Source organism: Aspergillus lucknowensis (assembly GCF_044049455.1).
Source record: "Aspergillus lucknowensis strain CBS 449.75 chromosome Unknown BJX67scaffold_3, whole genome shotgun sequence".
In the NCBI taxonomy this organism is placed as follows: domain Eukaryota; kingdom Fungi; phylum Ascomycota; class Eurotiomycetes; order Eurotiales; family Aspergillaceae; genus Aspergillus; species Aspergillus lucknowensis.
The window spans coordinates 1,093,909-1,110,430 of NW_027263547.1; the positions used below are offsets into that span (position 1 = coordinate 1,093,909).

At 52.5% G+C, this 16,522-nt stretch overlaps 5 protein-coding genes across 5 annotated transcripts; all 5 read left to right on the forward strand.

Annotated features, from left to right (window-relative positions):
* Nucleotides 1–1,548: 1,548 nt before the first annotated feature.
* BJX67DRAFT_377446 (P-loop containing nucleoside triphosphate hydrolase protein) lies at nt 1,549–6,707 on the forward strand (the record flags this gene model as incomplete). The annotated part of the gene is made up of 13 exons (XM_071032110.1): nt 1,549–1,767; nt 1,833–2,370; nt 2,428–2,654; nt 2,716–2,995; nt 3,071–3,304; nt 3,375–4,159; nt 4,223–4,733; nt 4,785–4,980; nt 5,033–5,148; nt 5,209–5,827; nt 5,882–5,962; nt 6,019–6,393; nt 6,470–6,707. 13 exons carry the CDS (start codon nt 1,549–1,551, stop codon nt 6,705–6,707), a joined length of 4,419 nt encoding a protein of 1,472 aa, XP_070890683.1.
* A 1,459-nt stretch (nt 6,708–8,166) lies between these two features.
* On the forward strand, nt 8,167–8,601 carry BJX67DRAFT_377447 (uncharacterized protein; the record flags this gene model as incomplete). Its single annotated transcript, XM_071032111.1, has 1 exon — nt 8,167–8,601. One exon carries the CDS (start codon nt 8,167–8,169, stop codon nt 8,599–8,601), a length of 435 nt encoding a protein of 144 aa, XP_070890684.1.
* Nucleotides 8,602–9,901: 1,300 nt separating this feature from the next.
* BJX67DRAFT_342849 (uncharacterized protein) lies at nt 9,902–12,000 on the forward strand. The gene is made up of 3 exons (XM_071028084.1): nt 9,902–10,686; nt 10,830–11,632; nt 11,756–12,000. Exons 1-2 carry the CDS (start codon nt 10,165–10,167, stop codon nt 11,274–11,276), a joined length of 969 nt encoding a protein of 322 aa, XP_070890685.1. The 5' UTR covers nt 9,902–10,164; the 3' UTR covers nt 11,277–11,632; nt 11,756–12,000.
* A 96-nt stretch (nt 12,001–12,096) lies between these two features.
* On the forward strand, nt 12,097–15,043 carry BJX67DRAFT_342853 (transcription factor domain-containing protein). Its single transcript, XM_071028085.1, has 2 exons — nt 12,097–12,690; nt 12,737–15,043. The coding sequence occupies exons 1-2, from the start codon at nt 12,259–12,261 to the stop codon at nt 14,678–14,680; spliced, it is 2,376 nt and encodes a 791-aa protein (XP_070890686.1). The 5' UTR covers nt 12,097–12,258; the 3' UTR covers nt 14,681–15,043.
* Nucleotides 15,044–15,222: 179 nt separating this feature from the next.
* BJX67DRAFT_342855 (uncharacterized protein) lies at nt 15,223–15,828 on the forward strand. The gene has a single exon (XM_071028086.1). It carries the CDS (start codon nt 15,536–15,538, stop codon nt 15,698–15,700), a length of 165 nt encoding a protein of 54 aa, XP_070890687.1. The 5' UTR covers nt 15,223–15,535; the 3' UTR covers nt 15,701–15,828.
* The last annotated feature ends 694 nt before the right edge of the window (nt 15,829–16,522 follow it).

The window sequence follows — 16,522 nt, forward strand, 5'->3', positions numbered from 1 at the left end:
ATCCAAAAATAACTCCGCCTTGGAGGCTCTTCCCAATCATGTCGTCACTCGGTTAAACCCCGCTAATTTGTTCTCTCACGGTTGAGGCTCCTTTCGTCCGCTCCTCAAGAGGCAGGGATGTGTTCCCAACAGGGCGACGTCCTTTGGTTTACCACACCCAGTTGTACTCGCTGGGCTTCCTTAAGCGGGAATACAGAGCAACCAGTGCATTGACTTCAGCTTCGCAGACTGCTCTTTGGACTCATTCCACCGCGATGGATGTGACAGACGCGGGGTTGATGCACCGCCCCCAAATCACCCATGCCGTAAATACGAGGAGCATTGACCATAAATCTCCGTCTGATCAGAAGCTAAGCCAAGCTGGGTGATTTTTGGCCGATCTTCGATGAGGCGAATAATGACGGTTCTTTGACCCTCGCGAGAGGTGAACTCATGACCTTGCCCACGGCGCCTTTGCAGAGCCCCCACAGCACCAAGCCCTATGGACCAAATCAGCACCGCGAAAAGGCCCTTCGCCAAAGAGAAACGATTTTGGTGGGATTTACCCAAGTCCAGAGTGTCGTATTTAACAGTCTTTCAGATAATTGTCGGATCCTGACGGGTCCCATTCGCTGCTCCTTCTCCTCGCACGCCTTGTCCCAACTTCGGCATCACGACAGTCCCCCAGTGGATGGTGCCACCACGGAATTCTGGGAAATAAAGTGATGACTCCAAGTGAATGGGGAAAGTTTCGTCTCGTAAAGCGATCCCCATTCTATAAAAAGGCACGCCACAAGATTTGGCTTGCACCCTAATTCCACTCAAACAGGGATCCACACGGCACACATCTCTTCGCTTCATGTCCTTCGTCGACTGAGAGCCCAGAAAGACAACCTCTGCTCATTTCCGCCACACTTTCCCCAAACTCTCAGACGTGGTGTGGCCGGTTAAACTCGCAGGAATATCCCACAACACGAGCCCAAGCGGCATCTTCAGCCGCTTTCAGTCCATACAGGACGTCTGCCTCAAATGTGGGCTTCTATTCATAGCAAGATCTGCAGCTGCAGGTCCTTGATTGAGTTCTATTGCAGACCATGAAGATCCTTGGACCTATGAAGAACTCCAACGGCATTCCTCCAGTCATGGTCCAGGCAGCCAAGGTCAACAAGGTGGAAAGATGTCCGTTTCACCAGCAAATCTGCTTTGGGCAAACTCCGTCTCGTCGGCAGTCTGGCATTTGAGCGTCTTCCAGCAAATGGGATCGCCGATTCACCCATCGTGAGTCAAAATTCCTCCACTCTTGCTTCGTCCTTCAGAGCCGCACCCACCACAAACACCTTCACCACGAAATGAACGTTCGTATTCATAAATGGGACATGCGAGGATGTCGACGAAAATAGATCAGTTGCTGGTGACCTTCGCTGGTCCGCTTGAAGCAAGGTCGGCAAGCGTGGGCAAGCTTGCGTCCCATATATCTCCATGATGCCCCCGAAATGTACCTGATGATCTGCATTCCTCTTCCCTCATCAGTGTCAATTCTCTCTTCCATACTCTCTGGTAGAAGTCGATATGGCCGACCCTTCAGACTTCTGCGCCAGGATCGATAACTCATGGAGGGTGTACGCACAGTCATGTCGAGGCGGGTTCGACTTCACTCTCCTGTTTGAAGAACTTGCCCTCTGTATCCTCCCAATCTCACTTGCCATTATCCTATCCCCTCTTCGGATATACAGCCTCCTGCCAACCAGCAGTAAGGTTGAATCATCAAAGAGACCAATCTTTAAGACGGTATGTGCTCAACCCCTATTCGCTATTGTTGCCCTCGAGTTAGGCTAACATGCCGCGCGTTCCAGTCCGGATGGCTTCTCTGGAGTGCCTTGCAGTTCCTGCAGGCGATCCTGTGGGCATTGCCAAACGCTCGAAAGACGAGAGCTTCAATTGCTGCCAACCTGTTAATGGGATGCGGAGCGGTGATTCTCTGCGTGCTGTCATACATGGAGCATTCCCGCAGCGTTCGGCCGTCCATGTTGCTGGAGCTATATCTGCAGGTGACCCTGCTATGTGACATCACACGAACAAGAACACTCTGGTTGCGCGACGGTGGCGACTCGAATAAGCTCATGGCAATCATTGCCAGTTTTGCTGTCGGAGTAAAGGTTGTGCTTATCCTTCTGGAAGGCTGGCAGAAGAGAGCTATCCTCAACGATAAGTATCGCAACTACCCTCCAGAGGCTGTCGCGGGCATTGCCAACAGGGCATTTTTCTGGTGGCTCAATCCTCTCTTCTTCATGGGATTCTTCAAGCTGCTCCGCGTAGAAGACTTGTATCCTTTGGACAAGAGATTGGAGTCGGCACGATTGCGAGATAAGCTCGACGGTCGATGGACCAAAGGTAGTTAAACCAAGAAGAACCAAGAACTCGCCAGCGTTGGGCTAACGAATCCCGCAGAAAATCAAACGGGGCAGGCGTCGCTCCTGGCCGTTGTCTTCAAGACCTTCAAGTGGTCTATCTTAGCGGTAGTGCCGCCCAGACTATGTCTAATTGGATTGACATTCTGTCAGCCTCTTCTTCTTCACAAAGCTATGGAGCTCTCTGCTGAAAAGGTGACGCTCGAGTCAACCCATGTTGGATATGGTTTGATCGGTGCCTATATCTTGGTATATGTCGGGATGGCGGTATGTTGAGAAGACAGCATCCCCGGTCCTGAATTCGAGGGCTAATTACTACCCAATGTAGATTATGATGAGCCAACAGCAGCATCTAACGTACCGTGCAATTGCCATGGTGCGCGGCGCTGTAGTTTCCATGATCTACAAGAAAGCCAGCATGCTGACTATCAAGGACGCTGATCCGGCCGCGTCGATGACCCTCATGAGTGCAGACATTGAACGAATCGTCCAAGGATGGCAAACGATGCACGAAATCTGGGCGAATGCCACTGAAATCGCGCTTGCTATAGTTCTCCTGGAGAAGCAACTTGGCATCGCTTGCGCGGTGCCAGTCGGCGTCGCTATCTGTATGTTCCTTTTCCAGTTCAGCAGGAGCGGTAAAAAAAAAAAAGACCAATGCTAACCCATTCGCCGCTTCCTAGTTGCCCTAGTATGCTCTTTAGTAGCCATGTCCGGCGTAATGGCAAGGCAAGCAAAATGGTTGGAGGCGATTGAGCGACGGATTTCTTCGACTGCAGCCATGCTTGCATCGATCAAGGGTGCCAAACTGCTTGGGCTAAAGCCCTCTCTCATGTCCTCGATCCAGAAGTTGCGGTTGGAGGAACTGACTATTTCCAAAGCCTTCCGGAAGCTTCTTGTATGGAACATGGCGTTCGGTGAGTAACGGCGAGAGCCATCGATCTTCATCATCATCACTCAGGGCACTCTTACTAACGAGTTGACCAGCCTGGATGACCCGTATTTTTGCTCCTATTGTGTCCTTCGCTGCGTTTGTGGCTATATCCGAGAACGCAGGACGTGGGTCTTCGCTGGACATTAACATGGTCTACACATCTCTCTCTCTCTTCGCTCTCTTGGCCGATCCATTCCTGTCGCTGGTCATGGCCCTCATGGGGTTCCTCGGCTCAATTGGCTCCTTCGCACGTATCCAGGAGTTCCTCAACAAGGAAACCCATCATGGAAATCCAGAAGCTGCCCGCTGGAGCTCCGTCACAAGCTTAACCACACGCAAGGAGCGTCATTTCTCGTCGGACACATCCAGCACAATCACGGTCTCAGATGATACAGCGCCAGTCGAGATGAAGTTCGCACTTCCATTTCTTGATATTCTCATGGTGCAGGGCGCAAGCTTCGGATGGGATCCCAAGGCGGACCCAATTCTCCAAGATATTACTTTAACATTCCCTGGTCGAAGTTTCTCAATGATCGTCGGCCCCTCCGGGTCTGGTAAGTCAACGCTGCTGAAGGCTTTGCTTGGGGAGGTTCCGTGCCTCGAAGGTAAAGTGAAGCTTTCCTCGGATAGCATCGCTTACTGCGATCAAACGCCTTGGCATATGAATGGTACCATTCGAGAGAGCATCACTGCCATGTCGGAATTCGATCTGCTCTGGTACACCACTGTCATTAGGGCTTGCGCATTGGAACAAGATCTAGCCCAGTGGCCACAAGGAGACCAGGCCGTCATTGGCAGTCGAGGTGTTGCCCTCAGTGGCGGACAAAGTCAGAGAATTGTACGTATTGATTGTGATGTTAGCAGCCAGAGGACAACGAGACTGACCATGGATCTGGCACAGGCACTCGCGAGGGCAATCTATGCCCGGAAACGAATCTTGATCCTTGACGACGTCTTCAGTGGTCTGGATGCGGCTACGGAGAATCATATCTTCTGCAGCCTGCTCGGAGTGACTGGGCTGTTGCGAGAAGCTGGCACCACTGTTGTTCTTGCATCATCCTCCGTCAAGAGACTTCCATACGCTGACCATATCGTTGTCTTGGACGAGGAAGGAAGGCTGACGGAGTCTGGATCGTTCGGCGACCTGGCTGAGCGATCCGGCTACGTCTCTAGTTTCTCTCTTCCGGCTCCAAACTGGGACTCTACTGCGGAGGCGGAATTTGTTCCCAAGTCCAAGCCGTCTCGGACAGAGGTCATGCCAGTAAAGAAGGAGGATTGGAGTGAGGAGAATGTGCACAAGCACACCGGCAGTTTTGCGACCTACCTATTCTACATCCGCGCTGTCGGTTGGATTCCCACGATCATCTTTCTCACTGCTATCGCCGGATTTGTGTTCTGCATTTCTTTCCCGAGTAAGTTGAGCCGACACCACTCTCAGTGACACAACTAATCACCCCGTGCAGGTATTTGGTTGAAATGGTGGGTCGCCGCAGACGCGAAAGAGCCCGGTGAGCATACGCAACATTATGTCGGAATCTATTTCATGCTAGGCGGCCTCGCTATGGTCTGTTTGATCGTCAGCTGCTGGGATGTTGTTGTGACCTCAGTCCCCAAGTCCGGGGAAAGGTTCCATGAAGCACTCTTGGATACCGTTTTAAGGTGCGGTGGTCTCTATATTCACAAGGGGTGAAAGGTCTGACTTTTTCAATAGTGCACCGATGCGATTTCTCTCAACTACAGACAGCGGATCGATCCTCAATCGATTTAGCCAGGATTTGCAGCTCATCGATATGGAGCTTCCCATCGCCGCAATCAACGTTGTTGCCAGTGAGTGTCCCATTCTTTATGTTCAAAACGAAGACTATGAGGCTAATAGTGAGCGTTCAGCGTTCTTCTTGTGCATGGCACAAATGATATTAGTTGGAGTTGCGTCCGTGTACGCGGCAATCGCGTTTCCTGTCGTCCTCATATCACTATACGCCATCCAAAAGGTGTATTTGCGCACGTCCCGCCAGCTCCGACTTCTGGAGATTGAAGCGAAGGCGCCGTTACTATCCCATTTCACGGACTGCTTGAGCGGGTTGGTCACGCTTCGAGCGTTTGGGTGGCAGGACGCAATGGAAGAGAAGAACGTGAAGATCCTCGACTATTCACAACGTCCTTTCTATTCCATGTATTCGGCTCAGCGGTGGCTAACCCTCACCCTGGACCTTGTTGTTGCCGGTATCGCCATTGTCTTGATTATCCTTGTCGTGGCTCTGAGGGGTTCACTGAATGCCGCCTATGTTGGAGTTGCATTGTTCAACGTCATCCTTTTCAGCCAGACAGTCAAGCTCCTGGTTCAATTCTGGACAAACATGGAGACGCATATCGGATCCGTGGTGCGTGTGAAAGACTTTACCGAGAAAGTTGAAAGGGAAGATCTGCCTTCGGAGAACGACCCAGTCCCACCTTTGTGGCCCAGCCAGGGTGCGATCGAATTCGCCAACGTCTCCGCGTCATACGGGTATGTATAGGTTGAGAGTATGCGAAGGATCCCTGCGCTGACTATTGCAACCAGACCATCGGACCTTGTCCTCAAAGACGTCTCACTGACCATCAGGCCAGGAGAGAAGGTCGGCATCTGCGGCAGGACAGGAAGGTAAGTCAAGAAATAGAAAGCTTGATTCTCTCTGACGACGGCTCACAAATGGACAGTGGCAAAACGTCTCTCATGCTGAGCATTTTCCGCATGATCGAACTCAATGCTGGTACGATTAGCATTGATGGGTTGGACATCTCAAGGATTCCCCGACAAGAGATCCGATCCCGCCTGAACGGTGTTTCGCAGGATGCCGTCTTCATCAAGGGCAGCGTCCGACTGAATGCCGATCCGACAGGGGCCAGCTCCGATCGCGCAATCTGGGACGCTCTCAAGAGCGTCCAACTCTTGACCGTGGTGCAAGAAAAGGGTGGTCTGACCGCTAATATCGATGACCTCCATCTGTCACACGGACAGAAACAGCTTTTCTGCCTAGTTCGCGCAATCCTTCATCCCAGCAAGATTCTTGTCCTGGATGAAGCGACCAGCAAGTAAGACACCCCAGCGTCTTTCCCTTTAGAACCCCCTCGCAGAATCGAACCGGGACTAACGGATTTCGTGGTACAGTGTGGACAGTAAGACGGATCAGACCATGCAGCGTATCATTCGGGAAAAATTCTCCAACCACACCATTCTCGCCGTGGCACACAAGTTGGACACGATTCTCGATTACGACAAGGTGGTGGTGCTGGACGCCGGCCAGGTCATCGAGTGCGAGGACCCGTATACACTATTAAACCGGGATTCGGCCTTCAGCAAGCTGTACGCGAATTCTTTAGCCTCGGAGGACGAGCAGCGAATATAGAAGCATGGGTCGGAGAGGAGTCTAATTTTTCCGTGGCTTTGTTTACTTACGAAGAATAATAATGAATCGATGGCAGACGCGTCTCAGCCCGACGCGTCCTTTCTTCCTTCAGCAGAACAACCCAACCCACCAGTCTGTATCAAAAATCAGTAGAAGGTGCAAATAAAATATATGACTTTGGTGTTGAGATATATTGTAATAATTCAAACCCCCAATGATGAGGGTCGGTGGTTGGGGGCAAGCGGAGGTCATGCAACAAAGATATATATTGATCGGGAAATGGAGAGAAGTGATAGACCAGGCCGCCAATGCGGATGCTAACAGCAATGAACGAGTCCGCCCCTCTTGCTCCTCTACTTACTTTGAAGTTCTACTTTTCCTCGTTATAGTGGCCTTTAAGAAGCTCACGAATGAATCCCTTCTGCGATGATTCTCCATGACTCAAACTCCAGTGGGTGGAACCTCTCCGGCAGAGAACAAGCGCTGCCTAAGGCCAAAACTGAGACACTCGATGGCATCCGAACAGTCCTCTTCGCAGTACAAATCATCGCGGATATTACCTGCGACTATCTTCAAAGAGGGCGATCAAAACCCGTGTCTGACGCGCGAGTGTGCAGTGTTGTGAGCCTTCGTCCGCCTGTATAATTCTACCCATCACCACGCTCGGCATATCGAGCATTCCGGGAAGGCAGCAAGGGCACTTTACACTTGGTGGAACCTTGAACTTTGGAATGAAAAAGGGTTTGCTCAATTGGAATTTGTGTTCAGGTGCTGAAGAGGTGTCCCTCACAGTCTGACAGCTCTTGGCGGGTCAATGCGTTGGGGTGGACACGGTCGAAGAATTGCGTTGATCACGTCGGATAACAGCATGCCAACAACCTCACCCGGCTCCAGGCCAGCAGCTTCTCCTCGCGTCGTCACACCGGTATGATGTTTGGAGTTGTGAACAGGAAACTCAACACTGTTGGCTTGGCGACTCCTTCTTTCCAGGATTCGAGAAAATCGAGGCTGAGAAGGGTCTTGTCAACCAAGCGGTGTGAGCCGCGAGGTTCCACCCCTGAACCTTGGTCGCCTTTTGGAGATGATTGCGGCTGGAAAGTGTCGGACGTCAGGGTACCTCTCGTTTGGTGACATGGGCTTGACAACCAATTATGAGACGAGCTGGCTCGATCGAGAGTGGAGTGGTATCTCGCTTGCGGCTTGCGGCTCCAAATACGAGAGACGGGCGAGACTTATCGAGCAGAATACGAACTTCGTCATCCTTCATGGGCGACAAGGAGGGGACGATCGCTGGCGTTGCGGTGACGGAGGTGTATAAAGAGGGGGGAATGGACGAGAAAACTGAGAGAACCCAGTGGGCAAGCCTCTCCTCTTGAACTCTTCATCGATTTTCCCTCTCTACCAAAACACTTCGTTGACGAGCATTCCACTGCGGCCCATCCTCCGCCAATCAACCACAATGTCCTTTCCCGTCCCAGCCCGCATCGTCGGCGGACCCCTTATCAACGATGTTGTGCTGCTCTCGGAGGACATGTCTCTCACGGAAGTCCAAGAAAAGATCTATCTCGCTTTCAAACCAGAAATCCCTCAAATATGGTTTGACGATTTCGGTGGTGATATGGGCAAGATGGCGAAGCTCTGGGTGGAGTGGACCTCCCCGAACACTTCCTTCCCCCGGGTTACCGTCCTCACCGAGTCGAACATTGTGGCGGTCTTCAAACTCTTGCAGTTGAGGAGAGGGGTTGATGTGCTTTGTGGAGATTTGCCTTCCCCACCTCAGCCGGAGCATGAGGAGGTACCAGAAGAGAGAGAGGAGGAAGAGGAGGAAGAGGAGGAGGAGGAGGAAGAGGAGGAAGAGAAGGAAGAGAAGGAAGAGTCGGACGAGGATTATTAAGTCATGATCGTGGACAAGGTGGTGGGTTATGTTGCGGGGGCAGAGCATTTGGGTTTTGAAGGCGTGTGAAGAGAGGGAAGAGGATCAGCCTATTGTGTAAGAGAGGGACGCGTGGTTCGATTGTAAATAAGAATCATCTTGCTTGCATGAAATCGTAACACAAAGCGTCTCGTGCGCACTCTGTTGACCTCTGGAGAGTGGCCTCGTTCAGATGGACCAGGAGGATGCGACGATCCACCCATCATGTTTTGGCATATGGTGCCTTCGTGCTTCGTTCCACAAGATCCGACTCTCTCGCCACAGGCTCGAGGTTGGCGTCTTACAGGTCTGCACGGCTTAGCACAGATTGAAATGGTCAACCACTGGTTTTGGTCAACATCCCAGGGCCAATACTCCGTCTTGAGTGGCTATGTCCCGCCGGCAATTAGCACCCTGAGCAAGGGCTTTGTCATTGGCATTCAGATGTCCCAGCTCATCTGGGTGAAGTCTAGCTCAGCGAAATAGATGCGCGAGCCTCGTGTAAGGATCTGTTCTTTATGGTACAGGAAGCAGCACGAGGAAGTTGTGTGCGATGAGACCCGGGCGGAGGGAACTGTATGCTGGAGGCAGGCATTCCTCGCCATGTAGCAACTCATCGGTGGGAGGGAGGCTTTTGATTGTGGTGATGGATCATATTGCGAAGCCTGAGCATGTATCCTACATTGAGAGTCAAGAGAGGCGCTGAGAGTAATTCTTCAATAAACTGTTGTATTCTCGCACGGCGCTGAAGTTGCGCGATTTGGACAGTTGATAGCCTTCGATCGTCTGTGCACTGCGATTCCATCCTCCGGGGCGGACCAGCTCGTGCGCGCACAATAGAAAAGTATGCTTTGAGGCCGGGGAAGACGTTCTCCGGCAATGTGCAGCGTTGCGGTAGCGCTCGATTCCATTTCCGCTTTCCCTGTTAGTACCTTTGACAAGCTGCTCTTGACTTGGACGCTTCAACGGCCAGAATAATCGCTGGGAAATCAAGGTTGGAACTATATCGGCCAGAAAAGTTAGTGCCCGGGAAAATATAGATCGATGCCCTCCGAATAAGGCTGAATGGCCACCGAAAATCTTCCAACCGATGCGGGGAACTGGGAACTTTCTACTTTCAGGATGTTGTCAATGATGATAATGTGGTATTCTTGGGACTCAACCCAGCGAGGAACGGATGTTTGCTGTGTCCGTCGTCCGGATTACCGGAAATAGATGGCCCGGCCTGGCTTTGTCGGACTTCTGGCCTGGCAGCTGACGTGGGAACTCCAACTCTGGATATTTATCTCCGTCTCTCCCCGCATTTCAGCCTGAATTGCAACCGTGAGTCACTGCATCGCTGGACAAAGAATGCAGGGTTCCCCAACTCTCGCACCCCTCCCATGTTCGGGGAGGAGCCGGCGTCAGGGATCTGGAAGCTTATAAACACCGAACATCCGTGTGACGAGGGAGGGGATGTCTCGGTTTCCCTCCGACTTGGGATCTTCTCCAAAATCACTCCTCGTACCGCAGAACGAACCGCCCCCGGATTGATCTACCAACACCATGACGACTGGGACTGACGAAAAGTATGCTCTGACCGAAGAGCAAAAGGAGCACTTTCTGCAGCACGGCTACGTCCGCATCCCCAACTGCTTCACTCCCGAAAAGGCCGCTGAATGGACCCGCAATGTCTGGGTCCGCCTCGGCTACTCGCCCACCGACAAGTCGACGTGGGAAAAGGAGAAGATCAATATGCCCCGCCACTTTGCAGAATCGGCGCGCACGTTCGCCCCAAAGGCCTGGGCTGCTATTTGCGAGTTGTGTGGTGGTGAGGACCGTGTCTCTGAGCAGTCCTCCACCTGGGGCGACGGGTTGATCGTCAACTTGGGGACCCCGGAGTGGGAGAATCGGTGGCCGGATCCCAGGGATCTGGATAACTGGCACGTCGATGGGGATTTCTTCATACATTATTTGGATTCCCCGGAGCAAGCGTTGCTGGTTATCCCGTTGTTTACTGAGATCAAGCCACATGGTGGCGGGACGATGATTTGCCCGGAGGCGATACCTAAGATTGCGAAACACTTGGTACGTATAGTATGACTTTTGCTACTGCTTCCTAGGTATATTACGCTGGCTCTCTCTGGCCCTGCCTGAAACGTGGAAGCTTATGTCAAGTCTAAGTTGTTCCTCACATGTTTCTTTGTACAATCTAACAGGGCTATTCGTAGTACGACCACCCTGAAGGTGTATCTGTGCGAATGATCCCCCGCGGCCAAACGCCCAAGCCAGAGCACGAAGGTCTGGGTTTCTACATGTCGATTGTCCGAGAATGCACCGACTTCCGCGAGATGACGGGCAATATTGGAGACGTAGTCCTCATGCACCCCCTCATGGCTCACTCGGCGTCAAAGAATAGTCTGCGCATCCCCCGCATTATCACGAACCCGCCCGTGGGTTTGAAGGAACCATTCAATTTTGACCGTGATGATCCGAGCCAGTATAGCTTGGTGGAGCAGAAAACACTCCGAGCGTTGGGGAAGGACCGCCTGCGAGGGTGGAAGATAACAGCAGAGCGCGAAATGATCATCCCGGAGCGGATGAAGGCCGCCTTAAAGATGAAAGAAGAGGAGAAGGAGCGCTTGCAGAAAGCTCAGGCCACGGCCGTGGCGGTTTGACGCGGACAAGATACAGATCGTCTAGGTAGCTAGTCGAATTGAGTGTGCTTTCTATAGATTGCTACCGACTGAACGCGGGGAGGCTATCGCATCGTTGAGTCACTCAAATCTCGTAAATATCCTTGTACACGGAGATTTCTCCATTCCTATGCTACTGGGAACCCTCCGGAACCGAGTCCAATCCACGATGTGCTTTCGAGTTGTTCACCTTGAGCGTGCCCTTGGACAACGGGAGCTTCTCAAAGAGGTCGCTGGGGACGGTATGATCATGTGTGAAGCCTGATGCATCTACAAATCGGTTCCCTCGTCCCAGACCTAAGGAATGCTGATGATAATAGGGGAGGGCTCGCTGAAGTCTACATCACTGTGAGCCTTCCAGAACGCTGTCCACACCTGAACATCCGAGGTCATCGGCGTTCAGTCGGGTGCGAGAGGCGATAGATGACGAGGTGGCGTCTCCAATGGTGTCGAGGACGTACCCCAGATCCAAGCGCTGAGGCTTGCTTCGTGCAGACCAACTGGGCGAGTTTGGTTGACCGCCGGCAGTGGAGTCGTTGAGGGCCATGTATCAGAGGTTCCCCGGACCATTGCCTTCACAAGGCTTACCTATCACACACAGCGGAAGGGATTTTGCGAACGAATGAGCAAAGCGTTCCTGAGCGCGTCAACGTCATTGCCGTTGGGGTGGTGGGTGAGCGTCCAGGTGGTGATGGCGAAGGTGGGTGAAAAGCTGCCTGCCAATCAGCACTGCTCCGCCGGTCACCGCCGCCAAAGCTGCAAAAGCGCCGCGTCCCCGGGCCCCTTTGGCGTCAATCGTTGAAATTCCTTGCATCCTCCACCCCTCCGCTCTCCGTCGCTCTCAGGCGGCTGTTCTGCGGTTTCTTGTGCTCCCCGAATTCTCTAGACATGATCGCCCTCCCAACACGAATATTGCGGCTGCAGTCGCGTCCCCCGGCATATCTCCTGTGCCATCCCATCGAAAATGGCCCCTCCTCTCCCTGGGACCAATGCCACTTTTCGAGTCGTCCCTTATCACCGCGCTGTGTCGGAGTCCTCTGAGCAGCAATCTGACTCCTCTCCCAGAATGATGGTTCCCGACTCGGCCTCAGCGATGCCTAGCCCCAAAATCCGCATTCCACGACTGTCCCGCGCCCGGCCTTACGGCAATCGGCGCGTCAAGCGGGCCTGCATCGACTGCCGCGAGCAGAAGACAAAATGCAATGGTCAGCACCCATGCAGTCGGTGTACTAGTTTAGACATTGACTGCGTTTACGTGGATGGAAAGCGAGAGACAATGGAGAAAAGGATGCAAGACCTTGAGAAGCAGGTTCAAAATTACGATCGACTTCTCAAGGAGATACATCCCCGGGTTGACAGTCAGGACAAAGAGCTTATTCGCCGGACGCTGGCCCAGGTACGTGATCATTATCTTCAAGACACACCAGTTAATTCTGGTGTAGTTTTCGAGTCCCGAACCGGACCATCCAAGTCCCGATCATGCGGCCCATGGTGCTGTCCAATCCCAGATCCCCTCCTTCGGCATCGAGTATATCCAAGAAGATTTCCACAAGAATAAGGCCCTGCAAGCCATCGGGTTTATGGGCGGTCCCTCTGAAATGTCGTGGATCAATGAGCTGTATCAAGTCCTCGAGAAAGACACCCCCTTCCTTGACTCTGAGGCCGCGAACAAATCTCAGTCCTTGACATCAGTCTGCTACTTTCTCGACGATGAAGAGTTGCTCTTGGATGCAAGCGTTGATCCCTATGGTCGGCCACCGCGAGACATCGCTGATAAATTACTGGACTGCTATTTCTTCACCGTCCATCCGTCATTTCCGATCATCGCCAAGATACCATTCATGCAGCAGTATGAAATGTATTACACGCGGTCCGATATTCAGCCGACAAAGCGGTGGTTGACCATTCTAAATTTGGTTTTCGCATTGGCATCGAAGTTTGCTCAACTGGTCTCGAAGCCGTGGACGGGCGAGGCGGACAGCCCTATGATATGCTTCACCAGAGCCCGGAAGCTGAGCTTCACCGAAAGCCAACTCTTGGAGCACCCCAACCTTCAACAGGTCCAAGTTGAGGGACTGACCGCATTCTTTCTGATGGCCATAGGCCATATCAACCGCGCCTGGAGAGCTTGTGGTGTCTCGGTCCGATCAGCCATTGCCTTGGGTGTTAATCTTCGCAGTGAGAGCAAAGAGACGTCTCACCTATCAAAGGAGATCCGGTATCGGGTGTGGTGGTCTATTTACACGCTCGAGAATACCTTGTCCATTATGACGGGTCGACCCACGAGTTCGCCGGACAAGTTTAGCACCACACCGTTGCCGATCCCTTTCGATGAAGAACGGTTCCGGGAACCGGTGGCATCGCGGCTCCTCATGGACTTTGGCGCCCGCACGGAGTATATGCAGATGTTGAGCTCCCAACGGCGTGTCGGTTCCGCCGTCTGGGACTCGCCGGGGTTGCGGCACGCCGTGCTTACGCGGGACTCTCTCCCGAATCTCATGGACATCGCACCAAGTAACTCCTTCTACTTCTTCTATTTTGTCGACTTCACGATCATCATGCGGCGTGCGATCGACTCGCTCTACAGCCCCGAGTTCGCCCGACGGCCGTGGCTCACTATAAGTGCGTCGATCATGGATCTCGTCCAGGAGACAGATGAATGGCTCAATCGCGTCCCACATGTGTTCCAGTTCAGAGTAAACCATCCATCGACCCAGTTCGAGCGCCAGCGGTGGAGTTTAGCGTTTCGCTTCTACAGTCTGCGCATCACCTTGAGCCGGCCGTCGCTCTGTCGCTCCGAAAGGCAACGGCCGCCCAACGAGGCGTCGGCGCTCAGTCAGCAACGAATTGCCCGGATCTGTATCGATTCGGCATGTGAACTTCTAGACCTATTACCGGATAAGCCCGATGCATCCTGGCTTGTCCAAGTTTCTCCATGGTGGTGTGTGCTGCATTACCTCATGCAGTCGGTGACTGTGCTACTGATCGAAATGGAATTCTGCATGCGGTTCCATGCGGACGGCGCTTCGCATATTACGTTGCACCTGGGGAAAGGGATGGATTGGTTGTCCAGCCTGGGTTCTATTAGCGACCCCGCAAAACGAGCATGGGATGTTTGCAATAGTATCTACAACCGTCTATTTCTCGGTCCAGGCGCCCAGGCGCCCATACTCTCCGACATACGGATGTTCACCCCGGAGCAAGATTCGCACAACTCGAGCGTGCTTTCTCATTCCGCGGTATCCCAAAGCTGCGAGCTGTCAGAATTATTCACTGAGGGAGCCGCGTTCAATGAACCTTATATGAAACTGCCGCATAACATGACGGTACACCCCGCCATTCAAACCCCCTATGATGAGATTCCGCTCTACAAGAACCCGAGTTAGGAAAAAGTTGGCCCTGTCTATTCCGAAACATGAGTGATTTTGAGATCCGTTGCTCTGGCCTCTCATGAGGTCCTGCTGCTGTATACATGCGGCGCCACGATCTGGCGATTTACATAGTATCGCCTTGCGTGATGTAGCTCGTGCAACTCTCCAACATTGAGATGGTGGGTGGATAGCAGAGTCAATTCCAGGCCACCTTGGCAGACTGAAGTCAGCCGCCGAAACCAACAATCGTTTGGGGTCACCTGTCACCGGACTCTTTGCCGCGGAATCCTCCAGACGAGGAAGTCCTACGTCGGTCAGCCTTGCGCGAGCAACACTATATAGTCAGATAAAGCCATACATAGTACATATCGCCTGTGACTTGTCCCTGTAGATCTTTCCCTCTTTCTGGATCAGCAACCACGTGGTCCTCCCGCTTTTGAAGATCGCGGCTCTCCACGAACTTTTAGATAGCCGATATTCGCCAGTCTTGCGCCATCCATTCCGAAGGATTGGGCAGTGCGCTTCTATATCCAGCTGAAGGGCGACTCGGATCTGGAGAGGAAGGCGATGGAGCAGTCCGGTGATGCACCTGACCCCCTGATTCAGTTGGTTCAGGGGATTCTGCGGCCGTATACTTTGACATTCGAACATTGCGACTGGTGGTCGATATATCCGGTAATTGAGCCGTTATTATCACGGGCTAGGTTGCACACTGACAGGATTCCAAGTCGAACAAGGGGTTGTTACCCAATGTACCATCAAGAATCGGTATGCAACCTCTTCCGTGTTCCTAGGCAACCTAGTTGACGCACGGAGTGTATTCCTGGCCCGTGATGCTGCACATATCCATTCCCCGAAGGCGGTCGAGCCATGAACGTATCCATCCAGGATACGTACAACCTGATATGGAAGCTAGGATCGGTCATAATCGGGATATTAGACCCAAATATTCTCAAAACATACCAAAGCGAGCGACTTCCCGTAGCCGAAGAGCTGGTAGAGATGGATTCTCGCGTGGTCCAGGCTGCAAACTGATCCTGTGGTGAATCAGGCAGACGGCTCTACTTTACAACTAGCGAGGGTCTTGCGGAGTAACAAGGCATAGAGACTGCTCATGTTTGTGGTGATTTGCAGGAGAAGGTGGAAGTTGGACGCTTTGTAGTGCTTGGGGGTCTGTTCCATATATAGCCAACTACTCTCTTGAGTACATGATGAACAGGGTCAGCCCGTGCGTGTTACTTAGTTATTGAAGTGTTACTCGTCCATCCCGGCCTGAGAACGCCTGTCAATCTGTTGGAACTGACTGGGATGGTTCATCCATTCGATGAAAATCTGGGATGGGACTACGGGAAGGTCCGTCCGGATCAACATGTAGCCTGGCTCGGGGGAATAGAGGACGCTCCGCTGCTAGAGAGCTACTTTTTGGCATTCCACGGACCGGATAGGGCAGATAATTCGAAGGATCGATAGACTAGTTAAGAACGATTGGCTTTGGACTCGGGCCCTAACGGCTTATCAAGAGTGCATATTCCAGATGCACTCAACGCTCACCTTTTCGTCAAGTCAAGCCAATCTGCCTAACTCGACAATCATGGTACCTGGCTGGATATGGCTGGCAGTCTGGAACCTGTTCTTCTACGGCAATCCAAGCTCCTCTCTTGTCAAGTAGTAATATGCACTATACGTCACATCGTCGAAGTATCGCAAACCGCTCTCGTCCCAGAGGAGCAGATCTGGTAGTGCAGCGCTCTTATCGCGTCTGCTCGTCTCTAACCGTTCTCGCAGTCTCATGCCCCTCTTGTCCGAGCGGATATCAATAATTTGTGCTGCTGCATTGTGTTGAGAAGAATGCGGCTT

What these genes read in the sequence shown, in the direction of transcription:
- BJX67DRAFT_342849 (XM_071028084.1), top strand. Translation starts at nt 10,165, where the DNA reads ATGACGACTGGGACTGACGAAAAGTATGCTCTGACCGAAGAGCAAAAG. An exon ending in CTAAGATTGCGAAACACTTG is followed by an intron (nt 10,687 to 10,829) that starts GTACGTATAGTA and finishes GGCTATTCGTAG; the next exon opens with TACGACCACCCTGAAGGTGT.
- BJX67DRAFT_342853 (XM_071028085.1), top strand. Translation starts at nt 12,259, where the DNA reads ATGGCCCCTCCTCTCCCTGGGACCAATGCCACTTTTCGAGTCGTCCCT. An exon ending in TTCGCCGGACGCTGGCCCAG is followed by an intron (nt 12,691 to 12,736) that starts GTACGTGATCAT and finishes ATTCTGGTGTAG; the next exon opens with TTTTCGAGTCCCGAACCGGA.
- BJX67DRAFT_342855 (XM_071028086.1), top strand. Translation starts at nt 15,536, where the DNA reads ATGAACGTATCCATCCAGGATACGTACAACCTGATATGGAAGCTAGGA.